The 22,280-nt window shown below is 52.3% G+C and overlaps 3 protein-coding genes across 4 annotated transcripts in view; 1 reads left to right on the top strand and 2 right to left on the bottom strand.

The window, feature by feature from the left end:
- Positions 1–12,319, top strand: part of MMP24 (matrix metallopeptidase 24) — a 43,044-nt gene extending 30,725 nt beyond the window's left edge. The window contains exons 5-9 of one of the 2 annotated variants that reach the window (XM_033095547.1): positions 1,353–1,514; positions 3,620–3,834; positions 5,878–6,016; positions 7,480–7,746; positions 9,651–12,319. In XM_033095547.1, coding sequence (XP_032951438.1) covers positions 1,353–1,514; positions 3,620–3,834; positions 5,878–6,016; positions 7,480–7,746; positions 9,651–9,988 — 1,121 coding nt within the window. In that variant the 3' untranslated portion in view covers positions 9,989–12,319. The remainder of the gene's footprint in view (positions 1–1,352; positions 1,515–3,619; positions 3,835–5,877; positions 6,017–7,479; positions 7,747–9,650) is intronic. The other variant, XM_033095548.1, reaches the window with a different exon arrangement.
- MMP24OS (MMP24 opposite strand) lies at positions 10,025–13,455 on the bottom strand. The gene is made up of 2 exons (XM_033095550.1): positions 13,297–13,455; positions 10,025–13,219 (listed from the first exon to the last, which is right to left on the bottom strand). The coding sequence occupies exon 2, from the start codon at positions 13,214–13,216 to the stop codon at positions 13,055–13,057; it is 162 nt and encodes a 53-aa protein (XP_032951441.1). The 5' UTR covers positions 13,217–13,219; positions 13,297–13,455; the 3' UTR covers positions 10,025–13,054.
- A 445-nt stretch (positions 13,456–13,900) lies between these two features.
- Positions 13,901–21,831, bottom strand: EIF6 (eukaryotic translation initiation factor 6). Its single transcript, XM_033095549.1, has 7 exons — positions 21,717–21,831; positions 21,386–21,497; positions 21,157–21,242; positions 17,935–18,110; positions 17,203–17,379; positions 16,826–17,007; positions 13,901–14,164 (listed from the first exon to the last, which is right to left on the bottom strand). Exons 2-7 carry the CDS (start codon positions 21,490–21,492, stop codon positions 14,155–14,157), a joined length of 738 nt encoding a protein of 245 aa, XP_032951440.1. The 5' UTR covers positions 21,493–21,497; positions 21,717–21,831; the 3' UTR covers positions 13,901–14,154.
- Between the last annotated feature and the right edge of the window lie 449 nt (positions 21,832–22,280).

Here is a 22,280-nt window from a genome sequence, read left to right as displayed (position 1 = left end):
TCCCAAAGCTGGGGTTCCTTAATCCCCCCAAAGTCAGGCCTTGCCCTATCCCCAGCCTGATCCAGAAGCTCAGGATAGCTGGCTTTAAGAGCATCTGGTTGCTAGAATCCCACTGGCCCTGTGCTTCCTTTATGTTCCAGGCCCCAGGCTTCTGTCTTATGTATGGGAACAACCGCTACCCAGCAGTGCCATACCCACTGCACACATTATCTTATCCAACCCTCACACCACCCTATGAGGTAGGATGATTTCCCCTTTTCCCAAATGAGGAAGTTAAGGCTCAGGGGGTAGACCTTCGGACCAAGTTCCCCAAGTTGGGGGGGGTAGAGCTGGAAAAGAACGAGGTCTGTCCTGCTCAGGGACCGGTGCTCATGACCACAATGTCACGTTGCCGCCTCAGCTTCATACTCGAGAACCCGTGTCCCATTTTCAGCACCTGGACCTTGTTGCTTTCACTCGCATTTGAATCCCTGCTTGATCTTGACCATAGCTCAGTCCTTTCAGGACTGAGGTCTTGCCAGACTGAGAGCTGCCGCAAGACCAGAGCCCTGCCTACCCGTGGGTCTCCTGAAGCTGATCGCCAGCCTGGCCCCCCAGGACTCCTCTCTGCTTGTCCCACTACCTCTGTCTGCCTTGGCTCAGGCCCTTTGCATCCCTCACCTAGACCCCTGGACCAGCTTCTGAACTGACCCCACTGACGCCCCTGTCTCTGGTCTCATTACCTTCTAACCCTTCTTCCAACCACAGCCAGATGATGTCATCGTGTCATCACCCCGACTCCTGCTGAAACCCCCCACCGGCCAAGAAGCCAATCCAAATTCCTTTGCCTGGCATCACAGAGCCCTGCTTGCCAGCCTGGCTGACCTCATCTCTCTCTGGCCCTCCCCTCGCGCTTTGTTCCAGAGCCAAGTAGAATGAAACTGCTTGTCTCTGGATCTTGTTTATAGCATTCTCTCTGCGAGGAATGCCATCCCTACCCCTCTTCCTCTCCTACCCCCGAATCCATTCTCCTAGCTTATCTTTCAAGACTCAACTTAAGCTTCACCTTTATGAAGCTTTCCCTGAACATCTTCCTTCCAGTTTACATGACTCCCCCCTTCTCGGTATCCTCACTCAACTCCTAAAGACATCTACTAAAGCACCTGGAACACTAGTTTCACTTACTTTGTTTCTCTCTCCCTACACCCCACTGTATCGAGCGTTCTGGAAGGCAGGGATGTGTCTAATTTCTCTGTACGTTCCCATGTCTGACACAGGGCCAGACACAAAGTCTATGCTCAGTGTTTGCTGACATAATGGATTGACTGATACCTAAGTGGTGCCCTGGGCACCTCCCCATCCCCTCTCCCCAGGGAACGACCTCTTCCTGGTGGCTGTGCACGAGCTGGGACATGCGCTGGGACTGGAGCACTCCAACGACCCCAGCGCCATCATGGCACCCTTCTACCAGTATATGGAGACACACAACTTCAAGCTGCCTCAGGATGATCTCCAGGGCATCCAGAAGATCTACGGTGTGTGGCAGGGGAGAGGGGCCACCATTTCTTCCACAGGCCTGGGCTGTGACTGCCTGCCGGTCATGGGGAAGTGGGTGGAGGCAGGGAGAGGGGCAGCATTGCCATCCACCTGCAGAGCTTCTGTGTCTCTGACAGCTGTTCCACCTTGGAGACTTCTGATGGCATTACTTAACCACAGGGGCAAGGCTACCTCCCACCCCACCCCCACCCCTTCCTCCCCTGTGGGAAGAAACCTAGGGGAGGGTCTGAGCCACTGGGAGGGACAAAGTGAGTAGAGGCCCACCCACTCCTTCTTCTCTACGCACCTCCCCCTCCACACAACCTCCTCTAGCCTCCCGTGGTTCACTCTCCAGCAGTCCCACCTCTAGCCAGGAGAGTCACGAATCTGCCCAAGTAATGGTCATACAATGTGAGGAGGATAATAACCAGAGCTTTTTTCTTACGCAAGAAAAAAATGAGCAGCTAGGCTGGTATCTTGATAAGATATGAGAAGCCTGCTTCCCTGCCTCCCTCCCAGTTCTCTGGTCACGCTGGTCTGTGACGTTCTTGTTCTTGTCAAGCGGGTTGAGATGGGAAGACCAGATTACTTGAGCAAATGCCTGTCCACATAACAGAGCCCCCTTGCCCCCACTGCTCCCAAGCTGGGGACCCCAAAGAGCTCACACAGGAGGTGCCCCCCCCCCCCAGAGCCCTGGAGGAGAGGCAGGATCTCCATAGGTAAAGCAGTAGAGGACTGGATGGGGGCGGGGGGGAGGGACTGGAAGGCATTTTGAAAATACAACAGACAGGATTTGCTGATAGGTCAGATATGGGGTGAAGAGAAGGATGGCACCAAGGTTTCCGGCTTTTGTAATTGTGGGGCAATAGGACTGGCCAGTCTGTAGCTCAGAGATCTGGGTTGGGATGTTGATTTGGGATCTCTGGTGCCCAATATTACCATATGTGGCTATTAAATTTTAAATTTATATTAATTACATTTAAATAAAATGTCAGTCCCTCTGTTAAATTAACGAGTCACTCAGTTCAGGTATTCAGTAGCCACATGTGGCTAGAGGCTACTGTTCTGGGCAGTGTAGACAGAGAACATTTCTGTCATCACAGAACAGCCTATTGGACAGCTCTAACTGTCCAATAGGGTGAGATCACTTAGGGTGGATATTCTCAACTTGCCTGCCCACGAGAATCACTTTGGGATTTCAATCAAAAATACTGATACCTGGCCCTCATCCCAGAGATTGGGTTTTCATTGGTCTGGGGTGCCTTTTGAGCCTCAGGAGTTTTAAAAGCTCCCCACGTGATCCCATGACGTAGTTCAAGTTGAGAAGCCCTGACCTGGGGACCAGAATAGAGAGAGAGAGAAGAGATGAGGACCCAGGGCCACCTCCACTTTAGAGTAGGTGGATGAGGAACGGCTGCCAGCAAAGGAGGCTGAAGAGGAACAGCCCGTGAGGGAGGAGGGAAACCAAGAGCATGCAGGGTTCTGGAAAAGAGAAGAGTGTTTCGAGGAAACTGTTTCTATGATCTTGCTGCTCATAGCATGGGCCTCAGACAGGAATATCAGCATCACCTGAGAGTTTGAAGAAATGCAGAACTACAGGCCCCACCAAGACCCTCTGCTCTGAGTCATAATCTGCATTTTATCAAGATCCTTGGATTGATTCATAGGCACATCAAAATTTGAGCCAAGTAACCATTGGACTTGGCGACATGGTGATCTTGTCAGAGCAGTGTCAGTGGGTGACGGGGTGGAGGCCATCCTGGAGCAGGATAAACAATGAAGGGGGAGTGAGAAAGTGGGGCCAATGTGTGTGGAAGGGAGCTGAGAAAGAGAGTATGGGGCACTGAGCCTAAGAAGGGACATGTTCTCCCACAACAGTAGAGAACAAGGAGAACAATCTAGATCTGAGGGTGGACAGATGAAAGTTCCCATTTAATGGTGATTGTCATCTATTTTCTCAAAGAGGGGGGAAGTACAAAATGAGGAAAGGGGACAGGAGGCTGGAGGGTGACAGACTTGTCTCAGAGCTGCCCAGGTGATGAGGCAATGGCAGTGGGAGGCAGGAAATGGATGGCCCTTTCTAAGATGTAGCCCCTCTCTCTAGGACCCCCAGCCGAGCCCCTGGAGCCCACAAGGCCTCTCCCCACGCTCCCCGTCCGCAGGATCCATTCACCGTCTGAGAGGAAGCATGAGCGCCAGCCCAGGCCCCCTCGGCCACCCCTCGGGGACCGGCCATCCACACCTGGCGCCAAACCCAACATCTGTGATGGCAACTTCAACACAGTGGCCCTCTTCCGGGGCGAGATGTTTGTGTTTAAGGTAGGGCCAGTCAACTGGCACCATCCACACGTCCCCTCCCACTCCGTCCCCCACCATGGAGCTGGAGAAGGCTGTTGCTGTGGGGTCAGGCTCGATTCTGGGGCCTGGACAGGAGCTGGCCCAATGGCCAGGACACAGCATCTCTTCCTGGTGCTGCTGGGTAAATCAAGACGGAGGGGGGAAGACTGGTGATTCTGTACCTTCCCAGGGTTTCACGCTAGAGAAAAGTGCTGTTGGTTTGACTTTGAGCAAGTCACCTCTCTTCTCTGGACCTCATGAAAACTAGGGGAGTCATTCCTCTAACTAAGGGTATATGAAAATTAAATGAGTGAGTGGCTGGGAAGAGGGCAGTTTGGAGCAGGGGCTGGTGCAGTGGTGGCTGCGCCTATCTCCAGATCCTGCCAGGGCTGAAAGCCTGGTACTGAGGTGCCCGACAGAAAGCTGGCCAGGCTACATCTTCTCACCTGGCCTGGTCCTGTCACCTTGGCCCTGGGCTGACTGGGGAGTAGCCTGCTTAGTGTGTTGCAGGTTGGGTTCTAAGGGAAGCAGACTCTGAGACGGTGTTTGGAATGTAGGATTTTGATGAGGGAATACCTTTGGGATCAACATCTGTGGGAAGGAAGCAGGATTGGGCAGAAGGAGAAGATAAGCAGCAAGTAGGCCCCTTGTAGACTCAGCCAACCCCCACAGGGGGCTCTGGAACTAGGTTGGCCCAGTCCAAATTATCCCACGTTGGGCCCCAAATGGCTGGAACTTTATACCCTCTGCCTCATTCAGTCATCGGATAAGGAAGGGCATGACCTTGGGGGAGCTCTCTAAAGCTGAGGCCATCCCAAGAGGCTGACAGTTGAAAACTGCCTGCTGACCACTCTCCCAGCCTTGGAGGCAATAAACCCTCCACTGGAGGGGATTTGGGCAGCATGTTTTTGCCACACGGGGTGGTTGCAGAAGGCTGCCCCATTTCCCTGGCGGAGTTCTCCCCAGCAAGCTTTGAGCACCGAGCAAGAATCAGGCACCTTGGGTCAGCCCAATCCTGCCTCTCACCGAGTAGCTCTAAGAAAGTCACTTGGCTTTCCTTAAGACTCTGTATGTCTCAGATCTGCTTAACAAGAGTTGTGAAAATCAAAATAAGGTTTAAAAAAGTGGATGTGAAAGTTCTTTGTAAAACACCTTTACAAAGGTGTTTTCTAGCTTTTGTACCATCTTTTACAAATCACATTTATTCTTCTGCACTCTTGGATCCTCCAACTGAATGGTTCCTAGGCAAGGCTGGGTTTTATCATCCCCATTTCGATATAAGAAAACTGAGGTCCTGGGAGGTTCTGGGCCTTGCCCAGAGTGCCTAGCAACCAAGGACTGCAGTGAGACAAGGCACCAGTTTGAAGAGAGGGCTTTTATCACACTCTTAGCCTACTATTTCTTCAACATTGACTCTGAGCCCTGTATTGTTCTAGACACTTCGCCCCTAATCTCTCTCGTCTGATCCCCCATTATTATTACCCTCATTTGCAGGAGAGGCTCTTTAAGTACTGTGCCTAAGGTCATGCAGCTGTAAGTGGAGGAACCTGAATTCACACCCAGGTCTTGGGGAAATTCCCAGGGTTTGCTTCCCATGGTCCTTGCCCTGCTGGATGGAGCCAGCCATGTATGAGGAGGGCACTTTGCCCAGGCTGGGAGACCACCGGAGCTTCCCAGCAGCCTGGGGAGGGGCCCTGCAGACATCAGTGACTCTCCGCTACCCTCATGTGGCCGTTCCAGGCCCCAGCATCCCTTCCGCCTCTTCCACACCTCCTGCCACCACCAGGCCTGTCTGCTTGTCTGTCTCATGGCCCTTCGGGTAGCAAGAACCATCAGGAGGCTTACAGAAAGGGTTAATGAGTATCCTGTCCTCCTCACAGGGCTTTGAAAGTAAAAAGCAGTAAAGGGACAGACTTCGAGGAGGGTTGCAACGCTGGGCCCAGGGGAAGGTGCTGGGTTGTTGGGCTGAGATCACTGGGTTCAGAGGCTGTGCCTCTTTCTCTCCCCTCCTTAACTCCCCCCCAGGATCGCTGGTTCTGGCGCCTGCGCAATAACCGGGTGCAGGAGGGCTATCCCATGCAGATCGAGCAGTTCTGGAAGGGGCTGCCTGCCCGCATAGATGCAGCCTACGAAAGGGCTGATGGAAGATTTGTCTTCTTCAAAGGTAATGTGGCCTGTGCCGAGGGACCTAGCATGGTTCCCTGCCCTCGGGACCCCCTTTATCCATCTGTAAACTGGCAGAGGCGGGGTGAGCAACAGATGCCAGTTATAAGGATCCTTCTAGCCCTAACAGAGACACTGACAAACTGACATCAGACAGGACAGATCCCTGCAGGCAGGCAATGCACAATCTGCAGAAATCAAGTCAGGGAGTGGTTGTTAAGGGTCTGCATGCGCTGAAGTTGGTGACAAGCCTCATCCACATGAAGTACAGGGTGTCCCATGGAGGGCCACCCTGGCAGTTCTGGAAGAGCCTGGAAGCAGGAGGTCACAGAACCCGAAGGCTAGAGAAGTCAGGGAATGGGGAGAGGGGCCTAACGTGTACAGCATGCCACCCTGTGCCCACCCTGTGCCCACCCTGTGCCAGGTGGTTTCACTTCAATTATTTTGACGTGGGCCAGGGCCCAGCAGGGGTAGATACTGACAGTGAGAAGCGAGGAAAGCATTCCCAGGGGAAAGAACAGCATGGGCAAAGGAGTAATGTGGGAACATGCATATGTATTCAAAAGGCTTTAGAAGGCAGCCCTGGACAGCCATGGAGCCCTACATCGGAGAGCCGTGAGAAGCGGCCTGGAAAGGAAGTTTGGGGGAGAGGCCTGAGGAGTCTTGGTTGCCAGGCCAGAATGTGGTATTGATACATTAGGGCAATGCTGGAAATTCGCTGAATGCTTCTGAAGCAGCAGAGAGCCGAGAGCAGGCAGCAATCGGGGCAGAGACGAGGAAGCCATTTCTGAGATGGGTGCTGGAGTGGAGGATAGCAATGTCTATAAGGTCCATAGCAGGGAGGAGCCGGGAGGCTAGAGACAGCTAGAGGATTAGCAAGGCCTCAGGAGAGGCTGAGCATTAAGAGGGAAAGGCAAGAGCGAGCCAGAGGGGATGCTGGGACTTCTCGTTGGGGACCCTGGGAGGCAGAAAGGTGATGACGGAGGGAGCCCCTTGTGGTGGAGATGGGGAACTCCAGGAAGCCGACTTGGAAATGCCCAGAGGCTGACGGGCCATCGGGGTCCCCTGGGAGAGTGGCTGTGTACTACAGCCTCAGAGTTGGGTGTCACTGGTGTAAGGTGGGGTGAGTACTAGTATGTATGAGTGGCCGAGGTCACCCAGAGAGGAGAAAGGAGCAAGTCACATGAAAGGCAAAGAGGCTGGGGTACAGAACCGAGGCAGTATGGGGTGAGCTGCCCAGGATTGGTGACTGGCTTCTGGCTTCTTGCCCCCCTAACCTCTGCCTGGGCCAAGAGGCCCCAGTCTCCCACTGAGAGGATCAAGCAGGCCTATGGCTGTTTCCCCCTGACACTCTGGCTCTATGAATGACTTCAGTCCCAGCAGAAGATGGGCAAGTGGCACTAGCCACAACCTCTGGCACTGAGTGACTGGGGAAGGCTGATCCTGGGCTCCTCTTGGCCACAGGTGACAAGTACTGGGTGTTTAAGGAGGTGACAGTAGAGCCTGGGTACCCTCACAGCCTGGGGGAGCTGGGCAGCTGTCTGCCCCGAGAAGGCATTGACACGGCTCTGCGCTGGGAACCTGTGGGCAAGACCTACTTCTTCAAAGGCGAGCGGTACTGGCGCTACAGCGAGGAGCGACGGGCCACAGACCCTGGCTACCCCAAGCCCATCACCGTGTGGAAGGGCATCCCGCAGGCTCCCCAAGGGGCCTTCATCAGCAAGGAAGGATGTACGTAAGGGCCCAGCCAGGTCGGGGGGCGGGGAGGGTTCTGATTTTATGTGGGTCTCCTCGGGGCCCACAGGCAAACTCTCAGGGTATTCAGGTTTGAGAAACACTGCCTAGTGGCAAAGACAACTGCCTCTTACCCACCTATGTTCACACAGTAACTCTCTCTTACCAGCTACCAAGTCACAATTTCTCATCTGCAGGGATGATTCACAATTGAGAGATGTTTTCATAGACTGACTTCATTCCTTCAGACAGCATTCCTCAAACAGTGGTCCTCAGGAGTGCTCGAGGGGTTCCTCAGGTTATCAAATCTGAAAAGCAAGGATGGTTCTCAGGTGTTTTTTCACAGGGCTTAAGGACAGGAAGATGGAGAGAAAAATCCTTTTGTATTTATGAGACGTTTACTAAGCTCCTCCTGAAGGTGGGACTAGGAATTTCTCAAGAGGAGGGACCAGGTCTTGCCAGGTGCAAAGTGGGTATCCATGAATGTTTGGTGCATCTCCACTGATCTGGTCAAAAGCAGACCCTGGAGCCAGCCTGGCTGGCTTCACATCCCACCTCCACCACTTACCATGAGCGTGGGCAAATCACGTAAGTTTTCTCATTTTCTTCATCTACAAGATGGGAATAGCGGTACCTACCTTGTAGGGTTTTGTGAGAATTAAATAACATAAATTATGTACAGCCCTTAAACCAATGCCTAGCACTTAGGCCCATGCCATATAAGTTTTAGCTGCCATCATCACCATCATCATCATCGTTTGGGTATTTTCGTTTATATGGAATGACAGGAGTCATTCATTCACTCCACAATAATTACTTAGAGCCAGGCTGCGTGGGAGGGCTGGGGATAGAGCAGGGAACAAGACTTGCAGGCTAGAGGCAGAAAAATAAGGTGGCAACAAATGCTATAAGGGAAAGAATTGCTGTGAGAGGAGCAACTAGGCAGAGGGTGCCACATTTAAGGTCATTGGGAAGGACTCTCAGAGGAGACGTCACTGGTAAGGAAACCAACAGCCACAGGGACAGAGCTGCTATCTGGTGGCTCTCCTGTGTACCTAATGCTTTACACACATGGTCTCACCGTCTGGAGAGCCTCAGAGACAGATGACATCAAGGACTTTGGCCAATGAAAGTCCCAGCCAGGGTGGGGAGTCAGCCAATAAGAGAGTTTGAACACATTGTTTTGCGGCTGTGGACTGGCTGGCCACTAAGGCTGTTGCTGGGATCCTTGGGGGTGGCTCCCCAGCCCTGCTGTCTTCTTTCCTTCTAGTCCGTCCCCTAGCAGGGTCCCAGAAACCCTGCAACCTGTGTTGCAAAGTGATGTGTGCCAAGTCAAAAAAAATCCCTAATCACAAAGAGGTGGTATCGACTGTCAGTAGGAGAAATCTTGCTTCCTGTCTCCCTTGGCTCACGCAGGGGACGGACTGAGGCCCTAGAGCTATGAGACGGTGCTGTCCAAGCCCTAAGTTGGGGGCTTAATCTGACCCACATGGGGGTGCCTATGGGCACTGTGACAGCTGTGGCCCCAGGCTGAGAAGGGTCCCATCTGGGAGGCACAAATGACCAATTCTACGTAAGGCCCCTCAGTGGCTCCTCAGAGCCTTTGAGAATATGTTCCAGGTCCCGAGTGCCCCTCTCTGCATCTATGCCGGTCATACTCCATGACTCAGCCACACTATTTGCAGGATGTGCCAAGCACTGCACTCCCCGACTTCCAAGCTTTCCAAAACACCGCTCCCAGCACCTCGTATGCCCAACCCTCCTGCAGAGCTCCCCTGGGGTTCCTCCAGGGTGAGAGGTGCCCCTCCTGTACACTGCCACAGCACCTTACGCCCTCCCACCCTGGCCAAGAGCAGGTGCAGAGAAGTGTCGAGTGGTGATGCTGGGCCGTGTTTCTGCAGATTACACCTACTTCTACAAGGGCCGGGACTACTGGAAGTTTGACAACCAGAAACTGAGCGTGGAGCCTGGCTACCCGCGCAACATCCTGCGTGACTGGATGGGCTGCAACCAGAAGGAGGTGGAGCGGCGCAAGGAGCGGCGGCTGCCCCAGGACGACGTGGACATCATGGTGACCATCAATGACGTGCCAGGCTCTGTGAATGCAGTGGCTGTGGTCATCCCCTGCATCCTGTCCCTCTGCATTCTGGTGCTGGTTTATACCATCTTCCAGTTCAAGAACAAGGCAGGCCCTCAGCCTGTCACGTACTATAAGCGGCCAGTCCAGGAGTGGGTGTGAGCAGCCCAGAGCCCTCTCTGTCCACTCAGTCTGGCCAGCCAGGCCCTTCCTCACCAGGGTCTGAGGGGCAGCTCTGGCCACTGCCCACCGGAGCCAGCTGGGCCCTAGGCTAGGGGTCATGTAGTTGAAGTGGTGGGTGCACTGGTCTAGGCTGAGCGAGGTGCAGGGAGTGATGGCGGCTGTGCTCCAGGGTGGGTGTCTGGCACCCAGCCACCAGCCTTCTGTCCTGGGTGAACTGCTCCCTACTCAAGGGGATAGGCCAGGCCTCATACCAGGAGGCCCTGTGGTCACTGCATCCTGTGGTATCCATGAGGCACCACAGCTCTGTTCCTGGCTGGACCCAGCACCTTCTGTGGGAAGCCAGCACTAGTGCTCTCAGCCCCTTCTGAGAGAAGCCACCAGTCCTGGTTCCTCTCTGCCAACACCTGCTGGTCAGATGTCCCCCCACCCCACCTCCCTGTTTTCCAAGGCTACAGGACCCCTGCTGCAGACATGGTGGGCAACAAGCCTGGGTTTCCCCTGCTGGTATGCAGCAGATCCCTCAGGAAACCTGCTCCACACACCAGGGTCTCCTCTGAGACCCATGATTTACGGTCACATGCTGCAGGCGGGGCTGTGGCCCAGCTAGGTCTGATGAGGACCCAGCTGTCACATCTTGAATATTTAAATGTTCTGTCACTACTGTTTCAAGTCCCATTCTGCAAAGGCTGCTTGAGGCTTTAGGTGAATTAGATACAGGTGACTGTCTTGGTGATGAGGCCAGCGTGGCAAGCCCTCCCCCAGGCAGTAAGGACCAAGGTGCTGCTAAGGGTACTCAAACACCCAGACACCCAGGAGCCAGGCCCTGTTCATGAGGCTAAAGGGCTGGGGAAGGAGCTGACCCCATTTATGGAGGCCGATCTGAGTTTGTGACCGTCCTCCACTCCCGTCTCTCTCCTCATTCCCCGTCTCCAGCCTATAGCGTGTAGTCTGGGGGCTCAGCCTGATTAGTTAGGTGACGAAGAAAAGGCTGCAGGCCAACATTCTCATGGCCTTGGAATAAGGGACTCAGGGCAGCCTTCTAAAGTGCTCAGAGCCCACAGCCAGAGCTGCCCTGTGGCTGACTCAATCTCAACCTGGAAGCAGTGTTCATATCGCGAGCTTGGCCCTTGCTAACCCAGCTCCCAGGGCCCATCTTCCTGTATTACTCTTTGGAAAAGGGCACCCACAATGGTAGCAGCCTCAAGCCTAGGGGCCCACCGATCACTGTCACTGGCAGGAATTCCTAGGGCTCCACTTGTCTTACTCCAGCCCAGTGGAGGCAGCTGTTCGTCACTGACGAGCCCTAGGCAAGACCAATGGGTTCAGTGATGCCTGTTGGCTCTCTGGCCAAATCTAACAGGTGGTGTCAGTCTTCAGGGTGCTGGCAGGGCCTCAGATGCCAACCTGGCCCTGAGCCTGCGTGGGCCTTGCCCCCATCCCGTGACCTCTGGGCTTTGGGTCGGCTTAACCTGTAGCAGACAGGGACTCCTGCTGCCCTGGGAGTTGTCTCAAGCAAAATCTCTTGTCCCAGAGGCATCTGAGTCCACTGTGTTTCTTGTCATTATCCTTCTGTTTTGTCTCATTTTGGCCAAGGGCGGGCTCCCTGGGATGGGTGGGGAACAACTACGGAGATATTAGTGATTCATAGGTTTGTACAGTGTTTTATACTTTGCAAAGCACTTTATTAGCTCACACCTGTCCACTCACATGAAACTTGTGTAGGCCCTGGGAGGCCGAGGGTAACTCTCACCGTGCCCTCAAATGAAGCACAGAGAGGTTGTTACATGCCCAGGCCATCCAGTGAGCTGGTTGGGCCTTAGGTCCCCACCTGTGGACCCTTCTAGGGTCCAAGATGAGATCAGAAGTGTCTCTTTTATCCATCTTTTCCTGGCTTCCCTTCTCCCCTTCCTGGTCCCTCTCCACTCCTCAGGTTGGTGCTCTCACTTCTTGAAAGCTCTAGGCCCCCCCAGGCTTCCGGTTGGCTCCTGGTACTACCGAGGTCAGCTGAGAAAAGAGCAGGAGATGGAGGCAGGCAGCCCAGGCTGCAGATGTGAGGGATGTAAGTCCAGGCCCAGAGAAGGCTCAGCCTGGATGCTTCCAATCTCAGATTCTCTTGCCTTGTGGTCGGTCATCTGTTTGTCCATCATCCCAGGACAGAGCAGACAGAGGGGCAAAGCACTGGGGGCCTCAGAGCCCAGCTTCCCCTTGGCCTGGGGAACATCACAGCATTTCAGTGTCAGTCACATTTTAAACTGATCAGCCTTTGTATAATGTTTTTTAACTCATTTCTAAATAAAACAAAAATACAAAGTGTGTCATTTCACTTGAATGTGGGAACAAAGATCAGGTTCTGAGAGTGGCCTAAGAAGCTTCTGGGGCAAGGGGAACAGGGTGCTTTGGGATGTGTAGGAGCTGCCCCATACACCTCACCTGTCAGCCCAGCAATCAGATGTCCCCTCTCTCTAAAAGGCTGGTCCAAGAGGCCCAGTGTTACTGGGTCCCAGGAATACAGCCTGATAATGCCTCATGGGGATCCAGGCTGGTGGTGCAACCTCCCCTAGGAGGATGGGAAGGGTCACTGCCCCAAGGTCTTCTCTCAAGTCAAGGTACACGGTGCCAGGACCAGGAACAAAAGAGCCGAGTTTTCAGCAATAATGGACAGATAAGATGAGGTCAGGTCAGCAGCTTTGGGGTCTTACCAAAAGCCCTGGCCTGGCTCTGGAAGTCAGTGACAGGGAGGGCTGCCCCAGGACCCAGACTGCTGGAGCTGTGGGGTGGGGATGAGCACGAAGGTCTGAGCTGGTTTGCGTGCAGGCAGGGAAGCGAACAAATTCCGGGTGGTGCGAGAGGACAGAGGCGACACGGTGGCCCATGGCGAGGCTGTGGAGGGAGCGCGACCTCCTCGACTCTCAGAGTGTCTACCGGGCGCCGGTCGGGGCGGGGACGGGTAGACTAAGAGAGACGCCGGGCTGTGATGACAGACAACGGCCAGACCAGGAGAGGCGGAGAGAACAAGAGATGAACCGCGACTCGGCGAGCGGAGAGTCAGTACCAAGACGTGCAGACGATGAGGAAGCGCACGTCGTCCAGCGGCCCCCAGGGACTGGGCTCCGGCCGGGGCCGCTCAGGGCCCTCGGGCACCGCGAGCTGAGGCTGGGGCTGTGCCTGCGCCGCGGCGCCGCCGCCGCCGCTCAGCTGAGCGCCCATGGCCTGCGGGAGGGGAGGCCCGTCAGGCGTGGGGCCAGCCGCCCACCACCCCCGCCCGCCCCGGCCCGGCCCGCCCTCACCTCGCGCTGCCGGAGCCGCTGGCGTATTCCAGCGCCGACCTCCACGCTCAGCTCGGCGCGCACAGGCACCTGGAGGGGCTGGCGCCCTGACGTCACCGCGCGGCGACACCGCCCTCGGGCCTCCGGAACGGAGTTTCCGGCCCCGGGGGCGGGGCCCAGCAAACTCGACCGCACCCACCAGCAAACGGCCGATCCCGCACCTAGGTCCTGGGGACCCGCCCCGCGCGCAAACCGAGACCAATGGAACGCCCACCCACGCTCCCAACGTAAGGGTCCTGCCAAGGTTGGTGGGAGGCTGTCCAGGGCGCCTGGCAGCCAGGCCTGCACCCTCCATCCACCTTGGGTCAGAGGGTAAGCTTGCCTGTAGCCAGGTGCCCCAGAGCCCGTACACAGGGCTCTGCCCCAGGCTGCTCACACCACCCCAGGGGAGAAATGAAACAGGTTCTCATCCTTTGAAGTACGAGGCTGAAGTTGGGTGGAAAATGTGAGAACTCCAGTGGCGTGGGTGGTTGCGGAACTGAGGTGTGTTTCACCCCACCCCACCTTTCCCCTGGAACAATGGTGGGAGCTAGGTGCAGGCCAAAGCCACCAAAGAACACATTCGGAACGGACAGAGGCAGACGCCTTTAATTGGGTAGTAGAGGGCAGCAGAGCTCTCAGCCTGGAGCCATAAGGCCAGCAGACGTGGCAGAGTTTGCAGTAACAAGATTCAGGTGATGGACAAAGGTGAATAAGGGCTGGGCATCCAGCCACTCGATACCAGTGACCTCTGCCAGCATCCAGAACAGACTGGGTGGGGCGTGGAGAGGGAGCCAAACAAAGTCCAGAGGCAGGAGCCCGTGAAACATGGAAAGTGACTCAGGTAAGGCTGCAGAGAAAGGAAGAAGCATTGTCAGTAAGTGCTTCACAGACCACACCCCCACCCTCTGTTCTCAAGGTGTTTGCCACCACCCTGACCCCAGGCCCTTTGTTCCAGCTCAGGCCTGAAGAGCCACACTCAGATCCCCTTCCAGGTTCCACTGCTCCCATGAGTCACAATCCAGTCTAGAACTCTCAATGCTTAAAAACTAAAAGTAACTCCTTCCCCACTCAGGTGCATCAACTCAGTTTATTCCAACTTATGGGTCATAAACCGGAGCCTCAGAGCTCAAGTCCAGTAGACATTAGAGAAGTAACAACGGGGCTCAGTCAAGGGAAGGGATATGCCCAGACCACAAATTCCTCAGTGGCAAGGCTCAGGCCAGAACATTCTTCCTGCAGGTGGTAATCAGGTGTATGATTATAAAAATGAAGTACATATTTCTAATGGCCTACCCAACACCTTCATTTTAAGGTCTCACTGGCAACTCAAAATCAATGGGTTCAAAATCAAAGGAAGCTAATGAGTTTTGTCTCTTCCTTTCCAATACCCATTTCTTTATCTTATTAAACTGTAATGCTGACCAGTGCTGCTGACCATAAGCAATTCTGCATGACTTGAATGGCAGCTTCTGAGGTTTCACCATTAAATGCAACACTTGCTATCGTTTTTCAGAAGATTATCAGGATACAGAAATTTCTGGTCTTAGCTTATTAAGAAGTTTGTTTTGTTTTGTTCTTTAGTTAAATGATTAATGATGTAAGTACTATCTTATGAGGTTCTATGTTCCAAAAGGGCAGGGGGGGTATATTTTATTTATCACCACATCACTAGTGTCTGGCACATAATAGGTGCTCAAAAAAAGTTGTTGAACAAATGACAAAAACACTGGTACCACCTCCCTATTCAGACCCTTTCAACTGCTCTCCAATGCTGACAGCACAGTTTGTCAGTGTGGTCTCCAAACTGCCCCATCAGAATCACACAGGGAAGTTTATTAAAATAACAACAGATGGTTGGGCCCCGCTCCAGACTGAGGAAGTTATTGGCTGGAGGGTATGTCAGATGCCAGGAATGTGGGTAAACAAACTGACCAAAGGTCAAAACCATAGGCCTACAGTCAAAACTTCTTGACATGGGGGAGGAGGATTGAAGGGTTGGGTGAAAAAGATGAAGGGATGAAGAAGTACAAATTGGCAGTTACAAAACAGTCACAGGGATGTAAAGTATAGCACAGGGAATACAGTCAATGATATTGTAATAACTATATGGTGTCAGGTGGTACTAGACTTATCAGGGGATCACTTCGTAAGTTAATAAATGCCTAACTTCTATGTTGTACACCTGGATGTCAACTGTAATCGAAAAAAAACAACTTTATTGACATGGGCATTCAGAGTACTCAACACTCTGGGAATAATACCTTTCCCCTTCACAAGCTCCACACTTCTCCATCTCTGTGTCTGTCTGAAGTGCTTCCCCACTCTATGTATGCATGTTCAATTACCTACTCATTCCCTGAAGCCCAGACTAAATGAACTGTCCTCCATGAAACCGTTCTGGGTCCCAGAAAGTGTCTCACCAGAGCTTCCCAAGCCACTTAAGGAACCTTTTATTTCTTCTTTGAAGGTAGCTCGCTAAGAGTTATGTGTGGCCACTACAACTTCTCTTGCCTGATACACTTTGAGGCCCTCAGAAGCAGGAAAAGCACTAAGCTGCCTGACTACCCTCCATGGAGCCTTGTCTGTAGGGCTCCATGAACATCAAGCAAATGAATAAATGGAGAATGAAGGGAAATTTTGCCCACAGTAAGGAGGAAGTCTCATAGGGGCACTTTCTCTACTTTGCGGTTTCTAGCCTCATAAAGACGCCTGTGTTAGTTGGGTGTGGCATGCCTCGAAAAGGATTCTCAATCGGGGGAATGAGAGAGGAGGAGGCTGAGTATCCAGCACCTGCTGCTCTTCCAAAGGAAGAAGAGCAGGGGTGTCAAAACTGCGGCCCGCAGGCCAACTGCGGTCCACAATCCATTGTTAATTGGCCCGCAGCAAATTCCAAAAATATATTTAGTTTACGTAAATAAACCAGGTGAGGCAATACGTACTTCACCTCGAGTGAGTGGCCCGGCTGTTTGTGTATTTTACCACATATGGCCCTTGGTAAAAAACGTTGAAAAAAGTTTGGACACCCCTGGTCTAGAGCTTCACACCCCAGAATCTCCAGGGTTAAGAGCTAAGAACACTTAAAAAAAAAAAATCCCAATGATTATAATTTTCATGCCATCCCCACCACCTGTCCCTCAGGCACCCGAGGTCTTCTCAGTTCCTAAGAGCAGCTTCCCCTCCTTCCCTCAGTGAACAGCTCTTTTCTGTCTCAGTCTGTTGCCTGGGGACACTGACACACAGGCAGATACAAACCACAAAACGATGTGGTAAGTGGTAACATAAGACCAGGGGAAAGCTTTGCCCAGGGATACGCTGAGCCAGGTCTTCCAAGACAGGGATGCGCAGATACTCAGGCAATGCTTGCTGGCTGTACCCTGTGGCAGCCAGGCAGCGTGCAGGTGTGCCCTCACACGCGAGGAGAACCTACTGGTATGAGTACAGTGTAGCTCCCACTGGAGGTGGCATCTTCTTCCCCTACCCTCAAAAGGCAGAAAAGAGGCCCAGATACCTGTCAATGAGGGAATCCCGCATGCTGGTAGCAATGGTGCTAGGCTTGGCGTCGTTCAGCTTGAAGACACTCTCTATCACTGACAGCTCTGTGCTGGTTGTGTCCAGGCCACAGAAGGCACACCAGTCGTTCACCACCATCCCAGCGGCGATCACATCACTGCCTCGGTTCACAGTGCCCGCCTGCCAGGTGATGGCTCAACGTGGATCATGGCATCAACAACCAAAGTCTCTCCCACCCCTCATAAGGACACTCCCCAAATCCTGCTCCCTGACCTGCAGCCCCAACCCCAAACTGTGATGGGTAATGACCCAGATTCCCAAACACTGGGCAAAGGGATCTGCTTCAGCAGGAGGTCAGAGAACAAGAATGCTTACCACAAGGGGAACCTGAAGGAGCGAGGACAGCTCATCTTGGTCTTCAACTGAAGTCTTGGGATGTACCAGCCCTCCCTGATTGCTGAAGACACAATAGCTTCCTACTAGCACCTGGTCAGCAACTGTCTGTCTGAAGACTTCGACTTTGAGCACATCAGCCAGGATTTCTTCTGTTTCCTGTCAGTCAGAGGTACTGTGCTTAGGGCCCAGAGCTTGCAGGTCAAAGAACCTTGGGCCCTCCATGCCCAGAACCATCCAGGGCTTGAGGCCCTAAGCCCCTCATTCCTCTACTATGTCGCTTCATATTGAAGCTTCACCCAAAAAAAGGAGGATACAGCTTGGAGCAGAATCTAGGCCAGCTATGGAGTCCGTAATACCCATTCATGCCCTGAACACCCAGGGGCTGGTCTCCATGCCACCCTCTTCCTCTAACCCACACTCAAGAGTTCAACTGTCTTACCATCTTTCCTGGCCCCAGCTGTAGGACCAGATGGGTCAATCTCCTTAATTCTGAGGGATCAATACCCTCCCCGGCTTCTTTCTGACAGTGACCACACCTTGGAAGGCCTCTACTAGCACTATTCCAATGAATGCTTGAAATGTGACTGCCCAGGTATAAAGAGAAACCACAACAGACACCACACCCCTAATTCCTGCCTGATAGGCAAGAACGGTGGCTAACCACTGCCTAGGCTAGTCCTGTGACTCTTGGGCCACGCTAGGCTGCCTTACCCTGTCTAGGTCTGGGTGGACCAAGGCCACATAGTCATTGCAGGTGGTGACATTGCCCAGGGCTGAGAGCCGCTCCTCCACCCGCCGGATCTGTACTGAGTCTGGGAGGCAGTTGCGAATATGTTGCAGCTCCTGGTCAGTGGTGTTGTTGGGCACCAGGAGACCATGCCTGTTACCTGGAAAAACCCAAATTAAGGGGAGGAGCAAGGAAGCACCATGAATACACAAGAAGCTTGCTGAGCCGTAGGGGCTGAAGAGACAACCCAGCCCAAGCAGCTTCCCCAGGAAAGCTTGAGGCCCAGACTCCAGCCCTCTAATGCACTGATCCATACAACACCCAGGGGGAGTGGAAGTCCCACTGGGCAGGCCAGAGAGGCCCAGGAGTCTGTCCCACCACACCCTACCCACTTTGCCATCATCAACCAGGGGGACCAGAACTAGCAGCAAGGGCTCTTGGCATTAGTTGTATATTTTGTTACTTAAAAATTGAGGTAACACCACACACCTATCAGAATGGCTAAAATTTTAAAAACATCAAAACCAAGGTTGGCAAAAATATGTGGAACCAATAGGAGTGTAAATTGCTCAACCACTTCAAATAATTATCTGGCATCATCTACTATACTGAATGTTCACATATGCAGTGTGATTAAAAAATACGTGAAGACTGCTGCCACGTGCTATCCAACAGAAAGGCAGGAATCTTCAATTGATTGTATTTTTTGACCTTGATGGAATTGTGCGAGTTGGTACCGAACACTATGGTGAACTCTGAATATTTATGAGGGATTAGAGAATTTAAGAAACGACGTGCATAGAAAATGGCCTGAACTGTGTTCGCAGCCGCCGTCGCGCCGCCGTTGCTCTCTAACGCCAGCGCCGCCTCTAGCTCGCCGAGCTCCAGCCGAAGGAGAAGGGGGGTAAGTAAGGAGGTCTCTATACCATGGCTCGTACAAAGCAGACTGCCCGCAAATCTACCGGTGGTAAAGCACCCAGGAAGCAACCGGCTACAAAAGCCGCTCGCAAGAGTGCGCCCTCTACTGGAGGGGTGAAGAAACCTCATCGTTACAGGCCTGGTACCGTGGCACTCCGTGAAATTAGACGTTATCAGAAGTCCACTGAACTTCTGATTCGCAAACTTCCCTTCCAGCGTCTGGTGCGAGAAATTGCTCAGGACTTCAAAACAGATCTGCGCTTTCAGAATGCAGCTATTGGTGCTTTGCAGGAGGCAAGTGAGGCCCATCTGGTTGGCCTTTTTGAAGATACCAACCTGTGTGCTATCCATGCCAAACGTGTAACAATTATGCCAAAGACATCCAGCTAGCACGCCGCATACGTGGAGAACGTGCTTAAGAATCCACTATGATGGGAAACATTTCATTCTTTAAAAAAAAAAAAAAAATTTCTCTTCTTCCTGTTATTGGTAGTTCTGAATGTTAGTTATTTTTTTTTCCATGGGGTCAAAAGGTACCTAAGTATATGATTGCAAGTGTAAAACTAGGGGACAGAAATCAGGTATTGGCAGTTTTTCCATTTTCATTTGTGTGTGAATTTTTAATATAAATGCGGGGACAAAGCATTAATGCAAGTCAAAAGTTTCAGTGAACAAAGCAAGTTTCAGCAGTTCAACTTTATAACAATTATAAATAAACCTGTTAAATTTTTCTGGACAATGCCAGCATTTGGATTTTTTTAAAACAAGTAAATTTCTTATTGATGGCAACTAAATGGTGTTTGTAGCATTTTTATCATACAGTAGATTCCATCCATTCGCTATACTTTTCTAACTGAGTTGTCCTACATGCAAGTATATGTTTTTAATGTTGTCTGTCTTCTGTGCCGTTCCTGTAAGTTTGCTATTAAAATACATTAAACTTTAAAAAAAAGAAAAGAAAATGGCCTGAGAAATGGCCAAACGGTTTCATCCTCTATCATGACAACACTCCGTGTCACACATCGTTTTTGGTACGGCAATTTCTGTTAAATAAAAACATTACAGTGTGTCCTCATCCACCGTATTCACCAGATCTGGCTCCGTGCAATTTCTGGCTCTTTCCCAAAGTCAAAATGACCATGAAAGGTAAACGTTTTGAATCGATTCAGGACATTGAGGCAGCTACGACAGTGCAACTAAAGACACTCACGAAAGAGGACTTCCAGAACTGCTTCAGAAAGTGGCAAGAACGATGGGATTAAGTGTGTTCAAAGTGAAGGGGAGTACTTTGAGGGGGATTAATGGCAATATGTCTTTTACTGTAATAAATTTTTTTAATTTAAACATTCACCTCATACATAAAATGTACCACATAACAACAAGAATGAACAAACTACAATTATATTGTGACAACGATTATTAAACCTCTGCCTCCCTCTGCATGGACACAATTCTGTGAACTTTTGAACTCTGAGTTATTCCCATCATAAAAAGAAAAACCCCACACACACAAAGGTCATAATAAATACTTCCTTAAATCATAGAACTTGTTTTAAGTCCTATGGTTAGGGATAAGAATGTTTTGCCTGCATAAGAAAATCCTCAGAGGCTAACATCATCCAGATTATAATACACAAAGATAAAAAGAACAAACTCCTATATGACCCCAATGAGCAGAACTAGAAATAAGGGGTGGCAGTGAAGGGAGACAGATCCAGGTAAAAGAAAGGACCAACGGCCAGAGTCAGCCCTGAGAGGCAGGAGGGTAGGAAAGGGATGCCACTCAAAGACACGGGGATGGGAATTTAAGATTTAAAAGGATAACTGAACAGGATGAACCAGAACCTTAGCCTATCCTTTTTAGAGGCAGAAATGGATGCTTAGAAAGAAGCAGCAACCTGCCCAGACAGGTAAGAGATGACATTGCAATCTTGCCTCACAACAAGGTGTGGAACTTGGTGAGTCACTTGGGTTCTATGAGTCTCACTTTTCTCATCAGTCAAATAAGGCCAATAATTCCTACCTCCCAGGGTCTTCCTGAAGAAGGAATGAAAATAAATACAAGAGTGAAAGAACTTGATGTTATTTGTTATTACTATGATTCAGAAGTCTTCACTAGAGGTTGTCCCTGATCTGACACTTAAACTGCATTAAATACAGGCCCAGTTTCCAGAGATAATGGATGAAAGCCAGGAAATCCCTGAGTCACTCAGGGTCCCTCCAGAGGTATAATTAAAGGTGCTGAGAAGTTCTAGTCCCTCCCTCATGGCGTCTTCCACCTGACTTACCCACACACATACGCCCAATGATGCGACAGCCAGCGATGGACGCGTGCACCACGGGGATGGTCTCGGCGAGCTCGCCCTCGAACACACTGTGTAGGAACATGGTCACAGACGGGGGGTGGGAGGTGAGGGGGTGGTCTCAGCCCTCACTCTTCCGGGGCCCCCAACTTCCAGCACCCCTCCCCGCCACCCATCCACACACTGCCGGCAGGCCCCTGGGCTCCCACCGCACCTGTAGAAGTTTTCTGACCCTCCAATGGCCACCAGGCAGTAGGTGTTGGTGAGTTTGGCAAAGCAGCCGATCTCACAGTTGTTCTCGAACGACGCTCGGACCGCCATGGGACCTGTGGGGCCGGGAGTTCAGGGCCGACGGACCCTCTCGAGTGCGGGGTTCCTGGTCCTCAAGTACAGGCTCCTCGGGCCCCACCCCTCTCGGCCCCTCCAACCTTCGGTCCTGCCCACTGAGTCCCTCCAGACTCTCTGGCCCTGAATCTTCCAGCCCCCACCCCTCACGACCCGGGCGACCGAGCTGACCCTTCCTGTCTCCCTCCGCACCGACTCACCAGGTAACCGCAATCTCCTCCACACGCGACAACAAACCCTTCTCCACCCTTAATCGGTTTCTATTTCCGCCTCCGCCTGGGAGACTTCCGGGAGAGCGCAAGGCACCCAGCCACGTGTCCGGCCACTCTAGCTCCAATCCGCTGGGGGAACTCTATGGTTGCAAACGGCTCGGTCGTGACGCCGCCTGGCCCCGCCGCCCAACTTGCTCTCATTCATTCATTCATTCATTCATTCGTTCGTTCATTCATTCTTCACTCATTCAGGAGTTTTTTAGGAGGGAGGTACAATCGACCGCGACCTGTGGCTGGCTGGATGTGAGGCAAAGAGAGGTGGGACTGGGGATGTCTCCTTGATGGAGGTATTTACTGAAGTAAAGCCTGAGGAGGGAGAGCAGGTGTAGGGAAGGACATCTGCTGAGTGTGAGGTGTGGGACACACGTCCAGGCCGGATCTGGATCCCAGGGGAGAATGAAGCGCCGAGATTTGGGGCTGAAGCCTGGAGTGGATAAGGTCACCCATGGAGAAGATGAGACCAGTTGAGAAGTGAGACCACGACAGAGGCAG

Source organism: Rhinolophus ferrumequinum, chromosome 23 (assembly GCF_004115265.2).
Source record: "Rhinolophus ferrumequinum isolate MPI-CBG mRhiFer1 chromosome 23, mRhiFer1_v1.p, whole genome shotgun sequence".
Classification (NCBI taxonomy): domain Eukaryota; kingdom Metazoa; phylum Chordata; class Mammalia; order Chiroptera; family Rhinolophidae; genus Rhinolophus; species Rhinolophus ferrumequinum.
The sequence above is the reverse complement of the archived record's forward strand: the minus strand, read 5'-3'. Positions and strand labels throughout refer to the sequence as shown.

Bases quoted from the DNA above. Each gene is read 5' to 3' on its own strand.
- MMP24OS (XM_033095550.1), bottom strand. From the start codon at position 13,216: ATGGGCGCTCAGCTGAGCGGCGGCGGCGGCGCCGCGGCGCAGGCACAG.
- EIF6 (XM_033095549.1), bottom strand. From the start codon at position 21,492: ATGGCGGTCCGAGCGTCGTTCGAGAACAACTGTGAGATCGGCTGCTTT. The intron at 18,111-21,156 runs GTAAGTCAGGTG...GGGTTTTTCCAG, and splicing joins CATTGGGCGTATGTGTGTGG to GTAACAGGCATGGTCTCCTG. The intron at 17,008-17,202 runs GTAAGCATTCTT...ATCACCTGGCAG, and splicing joins TCCTTCAGGTTCCCCTTGTG to GCGGGCACTGTGAACCGAGG.